The sequence below is a fragment of the Anomaloglossus baeobatrachus genome, chromosome 2 (assembly GCF_048569485.1).
Source record: "Anomaloglossus baeobatrachus isolate aAnoBae1 chromosome 2, aAnoBae1.hap1, whole genome shotgun sequence".
NCBI lineage: Eukaryota > Metazoa > Chordata > Amphibia > Anura > Aromobatidae > Anomaloglossus > Anomaloglossus baeobatrachus.
This window is the reverse complement of record NC_134354.1, coordinates 216971116-216988265: the sequence shown is the minus strand read 5'-3', so window position 1 is coordinate 216988265 and position 17150 is coordinate 216971116. Positions and strand designations below refer to the sequence as shown.

The 17150-nt window shown below is 45.7% G+C and overlaps 1 protein-coding gene across 1 annotated transcript; it reads left to right on the top strand.

Moving 5' to 3' along the window:
* Positions 1-10166: 10166 nt before the first annotated feature.
* LOC142288674 (speedy protein 1-B-like) lies at positions 10167-16508 on the top strand. The gene is made up of 8 exons (XM_075333532.1): positions 10167-10289; positions 11482-11548; positions 12115-12212; positions 14771-14829; positions 14996-15078; positions 15226-15394; positions 15951-16033; positions 16427-16508. Exons 2-8 carry the CDS (start codon positions 11496-11498, stop codon positions 16506-16508), a joined length of 627 nt encoding a protein of 208 aa, XP_075189647.1. The 5' UTR covers positions 10167-10289; positions 11482-11495.
* The last annotated feature ends 642 nt before the right edge of the window (positions 16509-17150 follow it).

The following is a 17150-nucleotide window of genomic DNA, read 5'->3' as shown; positions in this document are numbered from 1 at the left end:
GCAATACGGCCAGCAAGAGATGTAGAGGAAAGACGCTAATTCAATTATTGTACAATTCTGAAAGTATTCTGATTTGGAGCTGGGAAAGCCTATGTAGTCATTGTGAGGCCATGCAATAAACCCTGGAGGAGGTGTAGAGGGGGGTATGTAATTCAATTTTGGTACAAATTTAAAAACATTCTGACTTCCAAACTGGGAAATGTCTTGCTCTCCTTGCGAGGCCTTGATACATTGACTAGGAAATACTGCAATACAGCCAGGAAGAGAAGTGGAGGAGAGACTCTGATCGAATTTTGGTTCAATTTTAACCCCTTCACGATCGGCCGATTTTTCGCTTTCCGTTTTTTTTTCGCCATTCTTTTTCTGAGAGACGTAACTTTTTTATTTTTCAGTCAATATGGTCATGTGAGGGCTCATTTTTTGCGGAATGAGCTGTACTGTTAAATGAAACCATCAGTTTTACCATATAGTGTACTAGAAAACGGCAAAAAAATTCCAAATGCAGAAAAATTGCAAAAAAAGTGCGATAGCACTATGGTTTTTGAGATATTTTATTCACTGTGTTCACTATATGGTAAAACTGATGTGTGGTTGTGATGCCTCAGGTCAGTGCGAGTTTGTAGACACCAAACATGTATAGGTTTACTTTAATATAAGGGGTTAAAAAAAGATCGGAAGTTTGTCCGAAAAAAGTGGCGCACGTTTTATGCCATATTCCGTGACCCGTAGTTTTCTCATTTTTCGGGATCTATGGCTCAGTGATGGCTTATTTTTTGCGTCTCGAGCTGACGTTTTTAACGGTACCATTTTTGTACAGATGCTACGTTTTGATTGCCTCTTATTGCATTTTGCGCAAAAGTTGTGGCGATAAAAAAACGTCGCTTTGGCGTTTGGAATTTTTTTGCCGCTACGCCGTATACTGACCTGATTAATTGATTTTATATTTTGATAAATCGGGCGTTTCTGAACGCGGCGATACCAAAAGTGTGTATATTTTTTTATTTTTTTAACCCTTTAATTTTCAATGAGGCGAATGGGGGGTGATTTGAACTTTTAGGTTTTTTTGTTTTATTTTAATTTTTTAAAACTTTTTTCTAACTTTTTTTTTTATTTTACTAGTCCCCCTAGGGTGCTATTGCGATCAGCAATCCGATCGCTCTGCAGTATCTGCTGATCACAGCTACACAGCTGTAAACAGCAGATATGCTCTCTTTCTCTTTTGCTGTGCCGCTGGCACAGCGAAAGTGAAAGCAAGTCATGTGTAGTACAGGAGTCATCACATGACCCTGTGCTACCATGACAACTATCGAAAGTCACGTGATCGCGTCACGTGACTTCCGGTATCGGACGGTAATTAAAAGTTTACCGCGATCGTGCTTATAATGGCGCTGTCACATATTGACAGCGCCATTTAAGGGGTTAATCGGCACGAGCAGATAACGATTCTGCACGTGCCTAGCAGGCACACATCTCAGCTGTGAAAATCAGCTGAGATGTGCGCCGATCGCGGCATGCTGCCGCCGGAGGACCGCGGGCAGTAACATTATGACATGTAGGACTTAATTTTGCTGCCCGCGGTTGTTAAGGGGTTAAAAACATTCTGACTCCGAGACTGATTATAATCTGCTATCCAACCGACAACCAGTTTGCACTGTTCAACCTTCAGGAGTGGTGTCTCGCGCCCCAGTGAAAAGTGAGACAGTAAGGCCATGTGCCCACGGGAGAAAATACCTGCGGATTTTGCCGCGGAAACCATGCGGATTTTCTAGATTTTCCACATAAATCCACAGGTTTACGCAAGTACAGACACTCCCCGTGTTATCCTATGGAATTTGGGGAGTGTTGTATCAATGCTGCGGTATATGCGGCTGCGGAAAATGCTGCAATTTCCCCCAGCCGCACGTAACTGCATGTCAATTATTCATGTGGAAATATCTGCGTAATTCCTGCCTTTCCACTATGGAGATACAGGGCGGGAAATCCGCAGGAATTTTGCACGAAATCCGCACTATTTCCGCAGGTTTACAGCAACAATTCTGCCAGAAATCCGCAATAACGGATAGCTGCGGAATCTGGGGAGCTGCTGCGTGAACCTGCGGAAATACCTGCAGAAAATTCCGCAGGTATTAGTATATTTGTTGTACTCATGCAGATTCACTTGGACCACGACATTGTCCTGTGTTTGTGCCATCATCACGGCTTGCTCATATTAAATTACATATGCAGATAACAGCGGTTTTGATAAGTAATCAAATCTTATACACGTAGCCTGGAAAATGTATTTTGGTTTCAGTGGGAAGGACTGTAAGGAAAATAACCTGGTCAAAATGACTATAATTCAAAACTAACTGTTCTTCAACAGCTAGCCCGACAGTAATAAAACCTACTCATAAAGCATATGCACTTATCGCAAGGGCTGCCAAAACTTAGAAAAAGGCACTCTGATAAACCCTGGAAGAAACATAGAGGAGGATCTTATAAAACATTTTTTATCACTTGGAAGGAGTAGGACCCCTGCACAGGGCCGATGCACTAAATGCAATGGTTGAAAATGATTAATCCATGGGAGGTGTACAAATTATATATATATATATATATATATATATATATATATATGTGGCGCCCTGGACAAGCCAGGTCATCACAGATACTACAGCAACACACCCCACACCCCGGCTAGGCACACCGAAGTCAAACAAAAATCCTGGTTGCCTCCCTCCAGGGGCTGATGTCCACACCAGGGGGTGGGCCAGGCGGTTGGCCCCGCCCACCGAGGAGTTCACAGTCCTGGAGGCGGGAAAAGGAGTGAGTGGAGATGAGTTTTGAGTTTGGAAGAGTGAAGTAGTAGAGCAGACTGAAGGCGTCCGGGTGTGTGGCCCGGACGGAACAGCAAGGTTGGCAGACGGTGGTGACCGTCTGCAGGAGAGGCTAATTGGAGCGAACCGTAAGGACCGGGGACGGGCGGTGGCCCGACGGTACCGGATCGGGGAGCAAAGAGAAGCCAGCACCATTCGGCAGGGCTTACGGACCCCGACCAGGCTAGGAGTCGCCGTAAAACTGGTCAAATCCGTTAGCGAAGGGAACCTCCGGGGTTTCCCAGCAGTCAAGACCCAATTGAAGGCAACAGCTCATACCGTAAAGGGAAACACAGTCACCGCCAAGGCTACAGTTCCCAGGGCCAGAGCCTGCGGGCAAAAGGGGCTCCTTCAGCATCCATCCAAGCTGGGGAGCGGGTTACCGGTGGGAAGCCATCAGTACCAAAAACCAACCAAAGGTGCAGGGAAAGACAGTCACCATCAACCTACCAGGAGCAGAAACCACCGCAGCCGTCAGTGGGCCCTGTCCATCCAGCCGTGTGTTTTACCAAGGACTTTGCATTCGTCATTGGCTGAGTGAGTACCACCGTGCCGTGCGGCACCGCGCTGCCCCCGCGACCCTGCATCTCACCAGGCCCCGTAACCCGCCTGCCATCCATCCCTACCCCTCACCGGGCCCCGGAACTACCAACCCCCCTACCCACGGAGGGGAGAACCAAGATCCAAGCTGCTCCCTGTCATCGCTCCCGGGATCCCCGTCCAGAGCAGCGGTGGTGTCACAACCTTACCACAACCGTGGGTGGCGTCACGGACAAACGCCAAACCACCCCCTTTCACTCACGGGCGAGGAACGCCGCTCGAGTCCCCGGGATCCGGCCCACCGCTCGAGCCACCGAGCAGCAGCAGCAGCAGTCGGACCCGAGCAGTGGGTGAGCGCAGCGTCCCCTGCTCCACCCGCGACAACTTGGCATCACGAACAGGATCTTACCGCTCTGCTGTCTGGTAGAGGTGCGCCTTGTGACCGCCGAAGGTGTCCGGCCGAAAATTTTGAGAAGCCGCCATTTTGGGCGCGAAAAATCCCCGCTCGAGCGTCTTCCCGAGTAGTGGAGGCGCGAAAGCCAAATACCCGCCCCTGTAGAGGAGGAGCCGGAAAAAGGCTAAGGGGGACGGATGGCGTCTGGCCGCATGTGAGCCGCGGCTATAAAAGCAGGGATGCCAGGACCCTGCGGCCATCTCTGGGAGAGGCCGCCGCGGCGATGTACCAACCATCCCGCAGCACCGTAGCCCCCGTGCCCGGGACCGCGGCGTGGGTTGAGGTCCGGACCGCCCAGCTACAACAACGGCTGCAGATCCAGGTGCAGCTCCTCTTAGAGGAGTGGGAGGCCGAGATGGCGGAGGTGGTGGCGGCCATATGGAGACGCGAGGAGGAGGGAGTTCTGGAAAGGCGGGTAAGTGACCCACGCCCCTGTACCCCTAGAGGGTCGGTTATCGCGGCCCGAGGGGCCCGGTCTACGCCCGCTCGCCCTGTTACCTCCCCCGCTACCCGTGTTGGCTACCGCTGTCCTGACACTAGGCCCGTTGCCGTCACAACCGGTAGCGGTACCCCGCCAATCCGCTTTGGCGGACCGGTCTGCAACAGAAGTCCGTGACCATCCAGAACCGCTTCCGTGGAAAAAGCCAAAGGCCGAGTCCGTTGGTGAAGCTGTACCGGAGGCACCTGAGACCGTGCCTGGCCCCGCACCGCCCCCGGCAGTCTGTCTCGTGCAGGAGGAAGCGGAGGCTCTGCGGGAGAGGACCCCTGTACCCGTTCCCCATACCTCGGCTGAGGCTGCGCTGGGTCGCCGCTGTAAGGCAGCACCCCAGGCCATGACACCGCGAGACCTGCCACACAGAACACTGGCGGTGGACAGCGTGAAGGAGGTTTCGCGGGGCCCGATCCGTGCGCAGGGGCCCACCGTAGCCCCTTACTGGGACAGGGAACAGACCCCACTGGGCCAAGAGATTGCCGAAAGGGAGAGGAAGAAGGCGGAGCTGGTTGCCCGCACGATTCGGGAAAAAGAAATTCTCCGCCAGGCCACCTTCCGTGTCCGGGGCCCGATCTATGAGGGGCAGGTGAGAAGGTTTGACGTCCGTCGGGGGTAAGGGTTCATATACGAACCGGGCCTGGAGGCCGAAATCTTTGTGGCCCGTCGGGACGTCAATGTCCACCTACCCGAGGACCATCCGGGCCGCAACCTGATGCCAGGGGACTTGGTCCAATACACCAGGCACTGCGGGGAGAGGGGTTGGTTTGTGCTGGATGCGAAGCTGAGGGGCGGTCAAGAGGCCCGAGTACCAGCCCAGCCCCCTCCTCCGGCCGCCACCGTGGACCTAAAGTGAAGCCGGCGGTCCTCCGCCCAAAAGTTGTCCCCGTTGGGACCACCAGTGTTAGAAAGTTTTTGAATGACAAGTCAATTAACAGAAGAAGTTCATCTGATTTACAACTGTGATTTAACTGGCCATTGCCGGCAACTGGTCCCCATAGGGACCTCTTGAAACCATTGCGTAGAAACTGCTACGGACAAGCCCGAGAACTTGCAGGGTAACCACAAACTTAGTAGAATGTAAATAAAAATGTTTGTTGGCTTGATACCATTACCGCCTCTGGAGAGGCAGATTTGGGAGGATGGGCCTGGAGGAAAGTGATGGCCCAGGCCCGCCACTACCGTAACCGGTGGCGATCCTCCGGGGGTTCAGGGGTTCCCCCATGGACGTGGGTCCCCTGAAAGAGACCATAACCGCTCGGGCAGCCTGGTTCAGGACTGGGGTCAAGGGGTGCTGCCCATTTGCTTAGGGGCAGCATCAGGGCCAGGTTGTTTGGGTGGGAGAAGAGCGGAAGCCGTAACCGTTTTAATAAAAATGTTTGGTAATGTTTAAGAATGTGCCTCCCGTTGTGGGAAGATTGAAAAATGCTTATGTTTTACATGTTTTTACCATTTTTATCTTTTGCAGTTAACAAAAACAAATAAAACCGGTGATGGACGGGCAGCCCGCGGACGGTCTGCATTTTACTAAGGGGGAATGTGGCGCCCTGGACAAGCCAGGTCGTCACAGATACTACAACAACACACCCCACACCCCGTCTAGGCACACCGAAGTCAAACAAAAATCCTTGTTGCCTCCCTCCAGGGGCTGATGTTCACACCAGGGGGTGGGCCAGGCGGTTGGCCCCGCCTGCCGAGGAGTTCCCAGTCCTGGAGGCGGGAAAAGGAGTGAGTGGAGATGAGTTTTGGGTTTGGAAGAGTGAAGTAGTAGAGCAGACTGAAGGCGTCCGGGTGTGTGGCCCGGACGGAACAGCAAGGTTGGCAGACGGTGGTGACCGTCTGCAGAAGAGGCTAATTGGAGCGAACCGTAAGGACCGGGGATGGGCGGTGGCCAAACGGTACTGGATCGGGGAGCAAGGAGAAGCCAGCACCATTCGGCAGGGCTTACGGACCCCGACCAGGCTAGGAGTCGCCGTAAAACTGGTCAAATCCGTTAGCGAAGGGAACCTCCGGGGTTTCCCAGCAGTCAAGACCCGATTGAAGGCAACAGCTCATACCATAAAGGGAAACACAGTCACTGCCAAGGCTACAGTTCCCAGGACCAGAGCCTGCGGGCAAAAGGGGCTCCTTCAGCATCCATCCAAGCTGGGGAGCGGGTTATCGGTGGGAAGCCATCAGTACCAAAATGTCACAACCTCACCACAACCGTGGGTGGCGTCACGGACAATATCCCTAAACCAAACCACCCCCTTTCACTCACGGGCCAGGAACGCCGCTCGAGTCCCCGGGATCCGGCCCACCGCTCGAGCCACCGAGCAGCAGCAGCCGGACCCGAGCAGTGGGTGAGCGCAGCGTCCCCTCCTCCGCCCGCGACACACATATATATATATATATATATATATATATATATATATATATATATATATATATATATGTGTGTGTAAATGAGAGATTATTTGGGGCAAACCTCAAAAACGTTGTACTAGGGCCTTATACACACCGTGGGAAAATTAAAAATTAAGAGCAAATGAGTGTCTTTCCTGTATGTGCCTTCTGGGTGGAATTACAGTCTCTCTTTCTAATTTTTTGCACAACTTACACTAGTGCATAGCATTTATGATTGTTGGAGTCCCACTACCTAATAATTTTAATAGAATATGTATGAGGCCCTCCTTTATGTGTAATACAGGGTGTATCAGTTTCCCTCTGATTTACTAATTTTTGGCAGTTCTTGCTTTGACCACATAGCCTGTATGAGAAAGATCAAAACCACAGCAATAGGGCTACATATGAACATAGCTTAAGTGGTAGAGGAAGCGGTTTTTCTATCTTTTTAAATTTGTTTTATATATAAGTCATTATACAGGAAGGAATGTTTCATGACCTTTCATATTTACCTTGGTTTCCAGCGCACACCGCTTAGCGCTGGCTCCCTGCACTCCTAGCCAGAGAACCCATCGGGTTAATTACCCGATGTGTAGTCTGGCTATGTGTGCAAAGAGCAGGGAGCCGGCACTGGCAGTGTGAGAGCGGGGGACGCTGGTAATGAAGGTAAATATTGGGTAACCAAGGAAAGGGCTTTTTCGTTACCCAATATTTACATTGGTTACCAGTGTCCGTAGAAGCCGGCTCCTGCTCACTGCACATTCAGTTGTTCTCTCGCTGTCACACACAGCGATGTGTGCTTCACAGCGGGAGAGCAACAACTAAAAAATGGTCCAGGACATTCAGCAACAACCAGCGACCTCACAGCAGGGGCCAGGTTGTTGCTGGATGTCACACACAGCAACATCGCTAGCAACATCGCTGTTGCGTCACAAAAGTCGTGCCTCAGCAGCGATGTTGCTAGCGATGTTGCTTAGTGAGACGTGGCCTTAAGAGAGCACTTTATACCAACAAAGATAAGTGATTAGAGGTGTATAAACTCAAAGACCTAATCAAAGCCTCTAAAAACAAAACATTTTAATACTATTATTTAAAATCCGTCAATGTCACAACATGTAGACAATACAAAAACATGGACATATAACAAAAAAGCAAGCAAGACGACAGTGTTAGTACCTGGCTCAATTCACAGGGGCACAGATACCATGCTCAGAGCATTGAAAAAGAAGGGTGCTTCGGCCTTACCCTACAAGGAGCTCTGTGGGACGCGATCTGACAGATGGGCTGTGCCAGGAGGTTCCCATCACTGTGACTGCATTAACGTTTGGGCACGGTATCTGTGTCCCCATGGGTTGAGCCGGGCATCAGTTGCTAGCACCATAAGGCCTTAACCATTTCAGATTAGGATCAGGATATTCATACTAGATCCTGTTCCTCTTCGTATGGGACAAGTATAGCATGTCCGGTTACAAGGTATCCCTCCTTATTGATATTAGAACTTGATCTACATAAGAGGGATATTAGACATCAGCAGTATCGATTATGGTATCCGGTTTGGATGAAACAGGAAAACCTCTTCTCTTGTGGGGCAAAGCATGATACCCCAATAAGACCAATAGGTGGTCTACAATCAGTTTGACACTGGAGAAATCCCATGATGAACCCCCGATTTGTTTTAGGAGGGGGTGAAACGCGTCAGTGGCTGAGGATTTTTTTTGCACAAAAGCCAAGTAAAAACTCTCAGATTGGTCTAACAACAAATATTCTCAGTATTATCTAATGAGTCTATCCCTCTAAAAGTCTCATAGTGGTCTCTTTAATTATAGAATTTCTCCATCTGTATGAGGGTTAGAACATTTAAATGACTTGCTAATACTGTTTCAGGTCCGTAATTTTTATCAAAGACAGTTTCCTGGCTTTTTGTGTTTTTATTTCACACACATATCTTCTTTATGATCACTTTGTTTAGCACATAATTTTGTGGCTGGTAGTATTTAACTCATTAGTGGAAGGTAGAGTCATTTAGGGTCAGCCACTGTGGAGGGGGGTACCCAAAAAATTAAGGTTCCAGCCACTGGTAGGTAGGGTCTATGAAGTGTATCAGTCTAGACGCTTCCCTTTTTGGGTTAATGTTAGACCCAGTTTAATACCTTTTCGGCACCTAAAAGGTATCAGTGTGCTCACTTTGCATGAATACTGTCTTGTTTTTTTGTTATATGTCCATGTTTTTGCATTGTCTACATGGTGTGACATTGACGAATTTTATATAATAGTAATAACATGTATTGTTTTTTGTTATATGTCCATGTTTTTGCATTGTCTACATGGTGTGACATTGACAAATTTTAAATAATAGTAATAAAATGTATTGTTTTTAGAGGCTTTTATTAGGTCTTTGAGTAAGAGATGCACCCAGGCATCTTCGCCATGCTGTCCCTATTCTATTTGTGCAATTTTTCCATCAATTTCAGCGATTTTACTACTAACTCTGGAGGGTCTGCCGGAAAAATGCTCTAGTTTTCCATTGGCTTCCATCCATAAACAGATCACATCCAAGAGCGGGTGGCGGGGTTTTTACATTTTTTGGGGGGGTACGCACTACATCCGATCATGCTGTTGTTACTCCCAGTGTGAGCCGTCCAAGCACAGCAAGCGGTTTGCACTGGGATGAGCATCGAGCACAGCAATGATTGTGCGAGTGGTTTGCATACGTAAAGCACCTGATCTCCGAACTCAAACTATGTTTTTTTTTTAAAGTCTGTGATCGGTACGAACCCTGAACCTAAGGTTTGCTCATCCGTATTCGGCACAAATAACCCGAAGTAAAATATTTTAGTATTCGCTCATCACTAGTGCTCACGCATTACTAATAAAGGGGGATATAATAGTAAAAGATTGTGAGCGTACACGCAGGAACCTCACTACTTTTGGTATCTGCTGAACTGTTACTCTGTTATCTCTGATATTGTCTGTATACGGTATGTCCTCTCTGAAATGTAAAGTGTTGTATAAAATGTTGGCGCTATAGCAATAAAAAAATATTATTATTATGGTATATTGTATTTCCTTATAAGGATATTAGAATGCTCTGTCACTTTAAATTAACTGCTGCATTCATCACCATCATGGCATGTGCCGCAAACATCAACCAATAGCATCGCAGGATTTGAACTTAAAGAAAGAAAAAAAACGTCAGTTGGTGCCAGTCTGCGATTGCTCTTTTAGAGAAAAGACCGGCTCATTTGTGATCTGAGAAGTGACCTTTATTGGATTTTTACCTGGATTGTACGTGCAGATTTAGAGACAGCCCTCTACTCGTGGATTTACAGACAACCCTCTACCCGCGGATTTAGAGACAGCCCTCTACCCGTGGATTTAGAGACAGCCCTCTACCCGTGGATTTAGAGACAGCCCTCTACCCGTGGATTTACAGACAGCCCTCTACCCGTGGATATACAGACAGCCCTCTACCCGTGGATTTAGCGACGGCCCTCTACCCGTGGATTTAGAGACAGCCCTTTACCCGCGGATTCACATACAGCTCTCTACCAGCCGCTCTACAGAGGTGAGTATCACTGTGTGATGAATAAAATTGATAATTTATGTCATATGTCCGATAGTGACAGTTCGGCTTCTACATCTTCAGATAATGAAAAGCAATTAGACATAATTAAAAATAACAGTTTTCTCCATAAAAGCTAATATAGATAACATTGGACAATTCTGGATACACGTAATAAAATTTTATGTTTTTGAATAAATATAAAAAATAGTGGATAACGATGTGTAAATATGAATCTGGAAAACGGGGTAACAATTTTCTCCTATAAATTCAGAGATATATTATACACAAGTGCAGGATGATTATTAGCTTGTATATAATATTACTATCATACATATAGTGGAGATATGAAGTATATTATACTGGATCGGTTACTATACAGGGAGGTGGCGGATATATACAGATAGTTATATAGTATATGGGATCACAATACAGGCAGTATAATCCAGATACAAGTGCATTTATTTCTTATCCCTAAGACACAAATGCAATCTGTTTAGATATATATGATGTATCTATTTTTTTTATTTTTTAGCTAGACATAGGGTTTGTTTTCCAGATACAGTGTCACTTCTGTCCATGGGACAAGTTGTGTATTCCGACTACATACCAATAAAGTCAATAAAGCAGCAATACTGCAACACATGTAATGTAGGTAAAGCACCATGCCAGCAGGTTTGTTTTTCGGAGTGGTGCTTTAAATGACAGTCCCCTGCCACCTATCATATACTCACTTTCACGCGGCTTCCTTTTTTTACTGGCGCCGCTCCGGTCCTGCGGCGCTATCTTGTGACTGTAACTTTTGACTGTCTGGAAAACAGTATTTACATCACAAACACCCAATGCATCTCTGCGAGAGCCAGGACAAGGCCAGGACAAGGCTCTCATAGAGTTGTATTGAGTTGTGACCTCTCCCCGTTCCATGAAACACTGGAACTGCCGACAGGTCACAGATCGATGGAGATCAATTGGAGCCTCATCTTCTATCACCACTGGAATGTGAGTATAAGACAAGGGGCAGGAGATTTAGATTTAAAGCATCACTCCAGTGGTGCAATATAAAAAAAACCTCTAGAATGGTGCTTTAAGTTTTCTGTTACAGATTAGTTTGGTGCAAATACTCTATCAGGGATTCTTTAGAAAGAGGCATACCCCACATATTCATGTTTTAACTTTTCTGTATGTTATTCTTCAGAAAGAAGAGGAAGAATGGCCGCGAGGAAGCGGAAGAGAGAACTGATCACCCTTTATGAAGCGGAGGGGTAAGTAGATGAGATAACACCACCACAGTCATCATACACTATAAACTTACACCAGTAATCCATAGCAGACATTACAATCACCACTACACATAGTATATACAATGTACAGCACAAAACTAGTATCAGATAACCCACACTCACTTTTCTCTGTATATTGTGGATAGAACAGATCACTGTGCAGGTGGAGAAGTAGTAGCCACTATTTGAGTACAATGGCCATTCAGATACAAATATAAAAATCATTGTGCTGCTCAAATAGCGCATCAAGTGTCGTGTTGGCGGCTGCTACATTTGTAAAGACCTGATCTTGACTAATATATAACATAAACTGCTATCAGTGTGCATCAGTGAGGAAAAGACCCCATAAAATAAAGTGCAAGTGTTAATGATCCCAAGATGCATAGAAATCAATGGGAAATTTCCACTCAGACATAGATGCAGAGGAAGAGGTACAGGATGGGCCATAGATTTTTATTACGGTCCTAATTGCTCATAACTTATGTGGGGCCATAATACAGCCGTGTGTACGAGGCCTAATACTAATATATCCATTTCTTCTATCACAGCTCACAGTCTACCACCCAGGAAGAGCCCAAGAAGAAGAAGAAGACTGATGATGACATCCCGCAGCCTGAAGAGCGGGCAGCTTTCTTCAAAATCCTGGGTAAGACTCACTGCACCTTCCAAGGCTTCCAGATAGGGGTTTAATGACTGCTGTCGCAGAGGTCGCCATCGCAGGTTTAGCGGGCCGGCGCCTGCCCTGCAGATCAGTAGCCAGCTCCTCTCTGTGAGAGAGGAGCTCCACTGTTCTATGGCAGACCACGTGGTTGCTATCCCTGACACCGGGCTCCCGCACACAGCAATGATGAAGCATCAAGCGGAGCACTCCTCTCCATGCTTCATCATTCTCCTCCTGTGCCTGCTCTTGACGTCTCAGTGCAGCACAGTGCGGTGACATCACTTCTGTGTGACTGCTGTGCTGAGACTGCAGAGCACAGAGCGCAGGACAGGAGGACACTCTGACCAGAGCAGCGGGGAAATGAGGAGAGGCACTTGTGTTTTTTTTTTGTTTTGTTTTATTTTAAATCAGTGAGTACATGGCGACCAGATGCCTATGGGGATTCATTATACATGGAGGTCTATGGGGCTGCATTATACATGGTGGTATATGGGGCTGTATAATGCAATATGAAAGACACATTATACATGGACTATAGGGGTGCATTATACATGGAGGTCTATGGGTCTGTATATTTCAATATGAAGGACACCTTATACATGTACTGTAGAGGTGCATTATACATGTAGGTCTATGGGGCTGCATAATACAATATGAAGGACACCTTATACATGGACTACAGGGGTGCATTATACAAGGAGGAGTACGGGACTGCATAATACAGCATGAAGGACACCTTCTACATGGACTATAGGGGTGTATTATACATGGAAGAGTATACGGCTGCATAATACAATATGATGGACACCTTATACATGGACTGCAGGGGTGCATTATACATGGAGGAGTACGGGACTGCATAATACAGCATGAAGGACACCTTCTACATGAACTATAGGGGTGCATTATACATTGATGACTATGGGTCTGCATAATACAATATGAAGGTCTATGGGGCTGCATAATAATACATATAGGACTATGGGTGCTGCATTATAATATATGGAGGACTATGGGGGCTACCTGACACATGAACTATGGGGGTGTATTATAAAACATGGAGGACTATGGGGTGCATTATAATATATGGAGGACTATGTGGTGCAGTATAATATATGAAATACTATAAGGGTGCATTCTAATATATGGAGACCTATGGGGTGAATTATGTAATACATGGAAGACGCATTATAATAATTGGAGGCCTATGAGGGTTACTTGATACATGAAGGACGATGGGAAATGCATTATAATACATGGAAGACTATGGGGGTGCATTCTAATACTGTATATGAAGAACACTTTATATTCTATGGAATGATATATTAAGGCCATTATTGTATTTGGAGAACTATATAAGAGGGGTGACAAAGATACAAGCATGGGATGGAAAGGTTTTGTGCTGAGGGAAAAAGGCTCTTTCCTTAGCACCCAGCTTTTCCATGCTCTGCTATACATCTTCTCAAAGCACCCAGCTTTCCAATGCTCTGATATGGGAAAGCAGGGTGCTGAGGGATGTATGTATAACAGAGCATGGGGAAGCTGAGTGCCGAGGACAAGATGGATATGAGAACATAGGAAAGCTAGGTGCTGAGGGATGTATGTATAGCAGAGCATGGGGAAGCTGGGTGCCGAGGACAAGATGGATATCAGAACATAGGAAAGCTGGCTGCTGATAGAGAGATTTCAGATCATGGGAAACCTGGGTGCTGAGGGAAAGAGCCAAGTGTTAGCGTCATTATCCCATAACCTGAGTGTCAGTGTACGTGGTAGGGGGGGGCAGGTCCAAACTTTGCACCAGGGCCCATCAAACTCTAGTTAGGCCATTGATTCCAGACACAAAGTATTAGATTATGTGACATGTAGGAAGAGTGTTCTCTCTTTCCTAGTATTTGATAGACATACAGTATTCAAGACCTGCCTCTATGTGATAAACAGGGTTAGTGATTAGGTTTTATGATAAACATGAAAGATATGTTAATAAAGGATCCTGCAGCTTACACCACATCTTATTGACTTACTATAGGAACAGTGAGGGTTTTATTGGTTGCTTCCCCTATAGAGTATTATAGATCAGTAGACTATGATATTCTACTGCCAGTGAAGATAGACACCTAAAACCATAAAAAAATGCCAGTCCCCTATCCTTTCTACTACCATTTTAAAGCGCATGATTCAGGTCCCCATAGACGTATATGCAGACCGGCATCCTTCCGAATATCCAGGATTAATTCCAGGCCCAGTCCTCCTGTTTCTAATCCGAACCAATGTTTTTTAAAAACCCGGTTATACCAGCCGATCTCGGTTATCTGTGGGTCCGCCTATCACTATTCATTACAGAAATAGTGATGCTCTATAAGACAATTCTTCAATATCTGGTCAGGGTCGGGTGTCAGTTCCCCACCAATCAGATAATGATGGCCTATCACGGGGATAGGCCATCAGTAATTAAATGCTCTACAATAGCTTTAATTTAAGACTGTTATTATTATTTGCATTAAATAGTTAATAGTGAAATAATTTTATTTCTATCATTTTTGTAGAAGAAGAATACATCAAGTGTTTTCTAGCCAGGGACAGCTGCTTTAAGATTTCGGACAAGGTACCGTAGTGAGGGATAGAAAAACATCCAGAGAAGATCCATCACAGTGAAATGAAGGCTTATTCTTATGTACCAGACGACAGATATTACAGAACAGAGGAATATACTGATCACCTGTACATGTAATGTATAATATATACCCTGTAACTGCTTCTCCCCCCTCTAGTATCTCCTCGCCATAGTCTTCACCTTCTTCAGGAGAGCCGGACTGCACACTGCGCAATATGGAACGTTCTTCTTTCCAGCTCTGTGAGTCTTTGATTATTTATGTATCTAAATAACTTGTTTTATTCACTGAGCTAAATCCATGATAATTGCATTTGCTGCAGCTTATTTTTCTGTATTTTCTTCTGAAATGTTTAATCATTTTTTGGGTGTAATTTTTTATCCCTCCAGATTTTTAGCCAACCAGTTTGAAGAGGACGTGCCATATCACCGGGAGATCTACCGCTGGGCCTTTGGATTGACGATGGCTATGAAGAAGGATTGGCTCCTGCGCTTACGTGACGTGTTACTCAACAGGATGGGATTTCGCGCATGGGTGGATCGGGCCACCTGTGATCTGGTAAGTAATATAAAGCAAGAATACTTTAAAGCTGATCTGTAACCAGATATCACAATATAAACAGCATTCACACACAGACACACACAAACACACACAAACACACACACACACAGACACACACAGACACAGACACACACACACACGCACACACACACACACACACAGACACACACACACACACACAGACACACACACAGACACACACACAGACACACACACAGACACACACACAGACACACACACAGACACACACACACACACAGACACACACACACACACACACACAGACACACACACACACACACACACACACACACACACACACACACACACACACATATATATATATATCCTTTAGAGAATGGTTGAATAATCCTGATAATAGATATGAGTGCAGCCGTGGCTTAACTCATGAAATGATTAATACCAAGCAAGATATCAGTAATAAGGGAATATACAGCCATTTTGACATTAATTTTCAAATTAATTACACCATGTTCATCAGGTCTAAAATACTGTACATGTAAATTGAGTCTAATGACTTCTTTCATTCTAGATCATGGCACAAGACCCTGACCATTGGGCATGGAGGAGAGTCAGGAACGTCCATCACAGCCGGGCAGTACGCTGGTTCAGGAGGTATACTGCCCTGTCCTGCTCTCTGTAACACCGATCCATCCAGGAGGGAAGAGGCCAAGAACATCCCATGCCGGACAGACCCAGAGGAGGAACCCGAAACAACAGATTCCTAACCATCTCTGGTAAGTGTAATATTGCTGTGGGAAAAGGGTTTCATAACATAAATGTAAAGTGTAGATCTATAACAGAACCATCTCTAAGTGATCAGTTATTCAGATGAATGTAGATAAAATTATTATTCTTCCTAAAATGTGAAAATGGTGAATTATCTATAAGTAGATCTGTAAAGTAAAATGCACTGTCTTACCCTTGTAATGAGAAGCTCATATAGAAGGACTTGATAAGATTGATATGTGATTATATTTTCATCTAATAATTCTCTCTGACATTTAGATGTTCTGCTGCCAGGATGGAGAACATATCGGCTGGATGTGGAGCAAAGCTGCTGGATGAGGACCATATCTGCTGGACCTAGAAGGAGAAGAACATCAAGAAGACATGACGGAAGAAGAGCTGGAGAATAAAGATACGTATATCCTTTGCAGTCACACAAGTATATTCACTCCACACACACACACACACACACATGCATTATATACTGTATACTGTAAACACACTATATACTGTACACACACACTATATACTGCACACACACACACTATATACTGCACACACACACACACACACACACACACACACACACACACTATATACTGTACACACACAGTATATACACATACTTGTTATTTTTCCCCTGTTAGATTTTATATAGGTAACCTCCCTTAGTATGCCCGGAGGAAGGGCAGTACAGCGGCCATGGTTTCCCTACAGGTTTCCTCCACTGGGGGTTTTTCCTGTCCTGAGTGTTGCTGTACGCTCTTCGTGAGTGAAGGGAGGTAACCACCACATAGAAAATATTTAATCATTTAATAAACTTCACTTTTTTTAAACTATCCTTGAAGTGTCTGAGTCTTTTTTTAAACCTTAATGTGTGAATACAAAGTTAAGTCTTAGATGAGAGACATTATTAAAGTGATACAGACTTGTTTTTTCCTGAATAATCCAGGTGATATTTTTCTTGCCGTAAAACAAGATATACAGGTATGCAATATAGTGT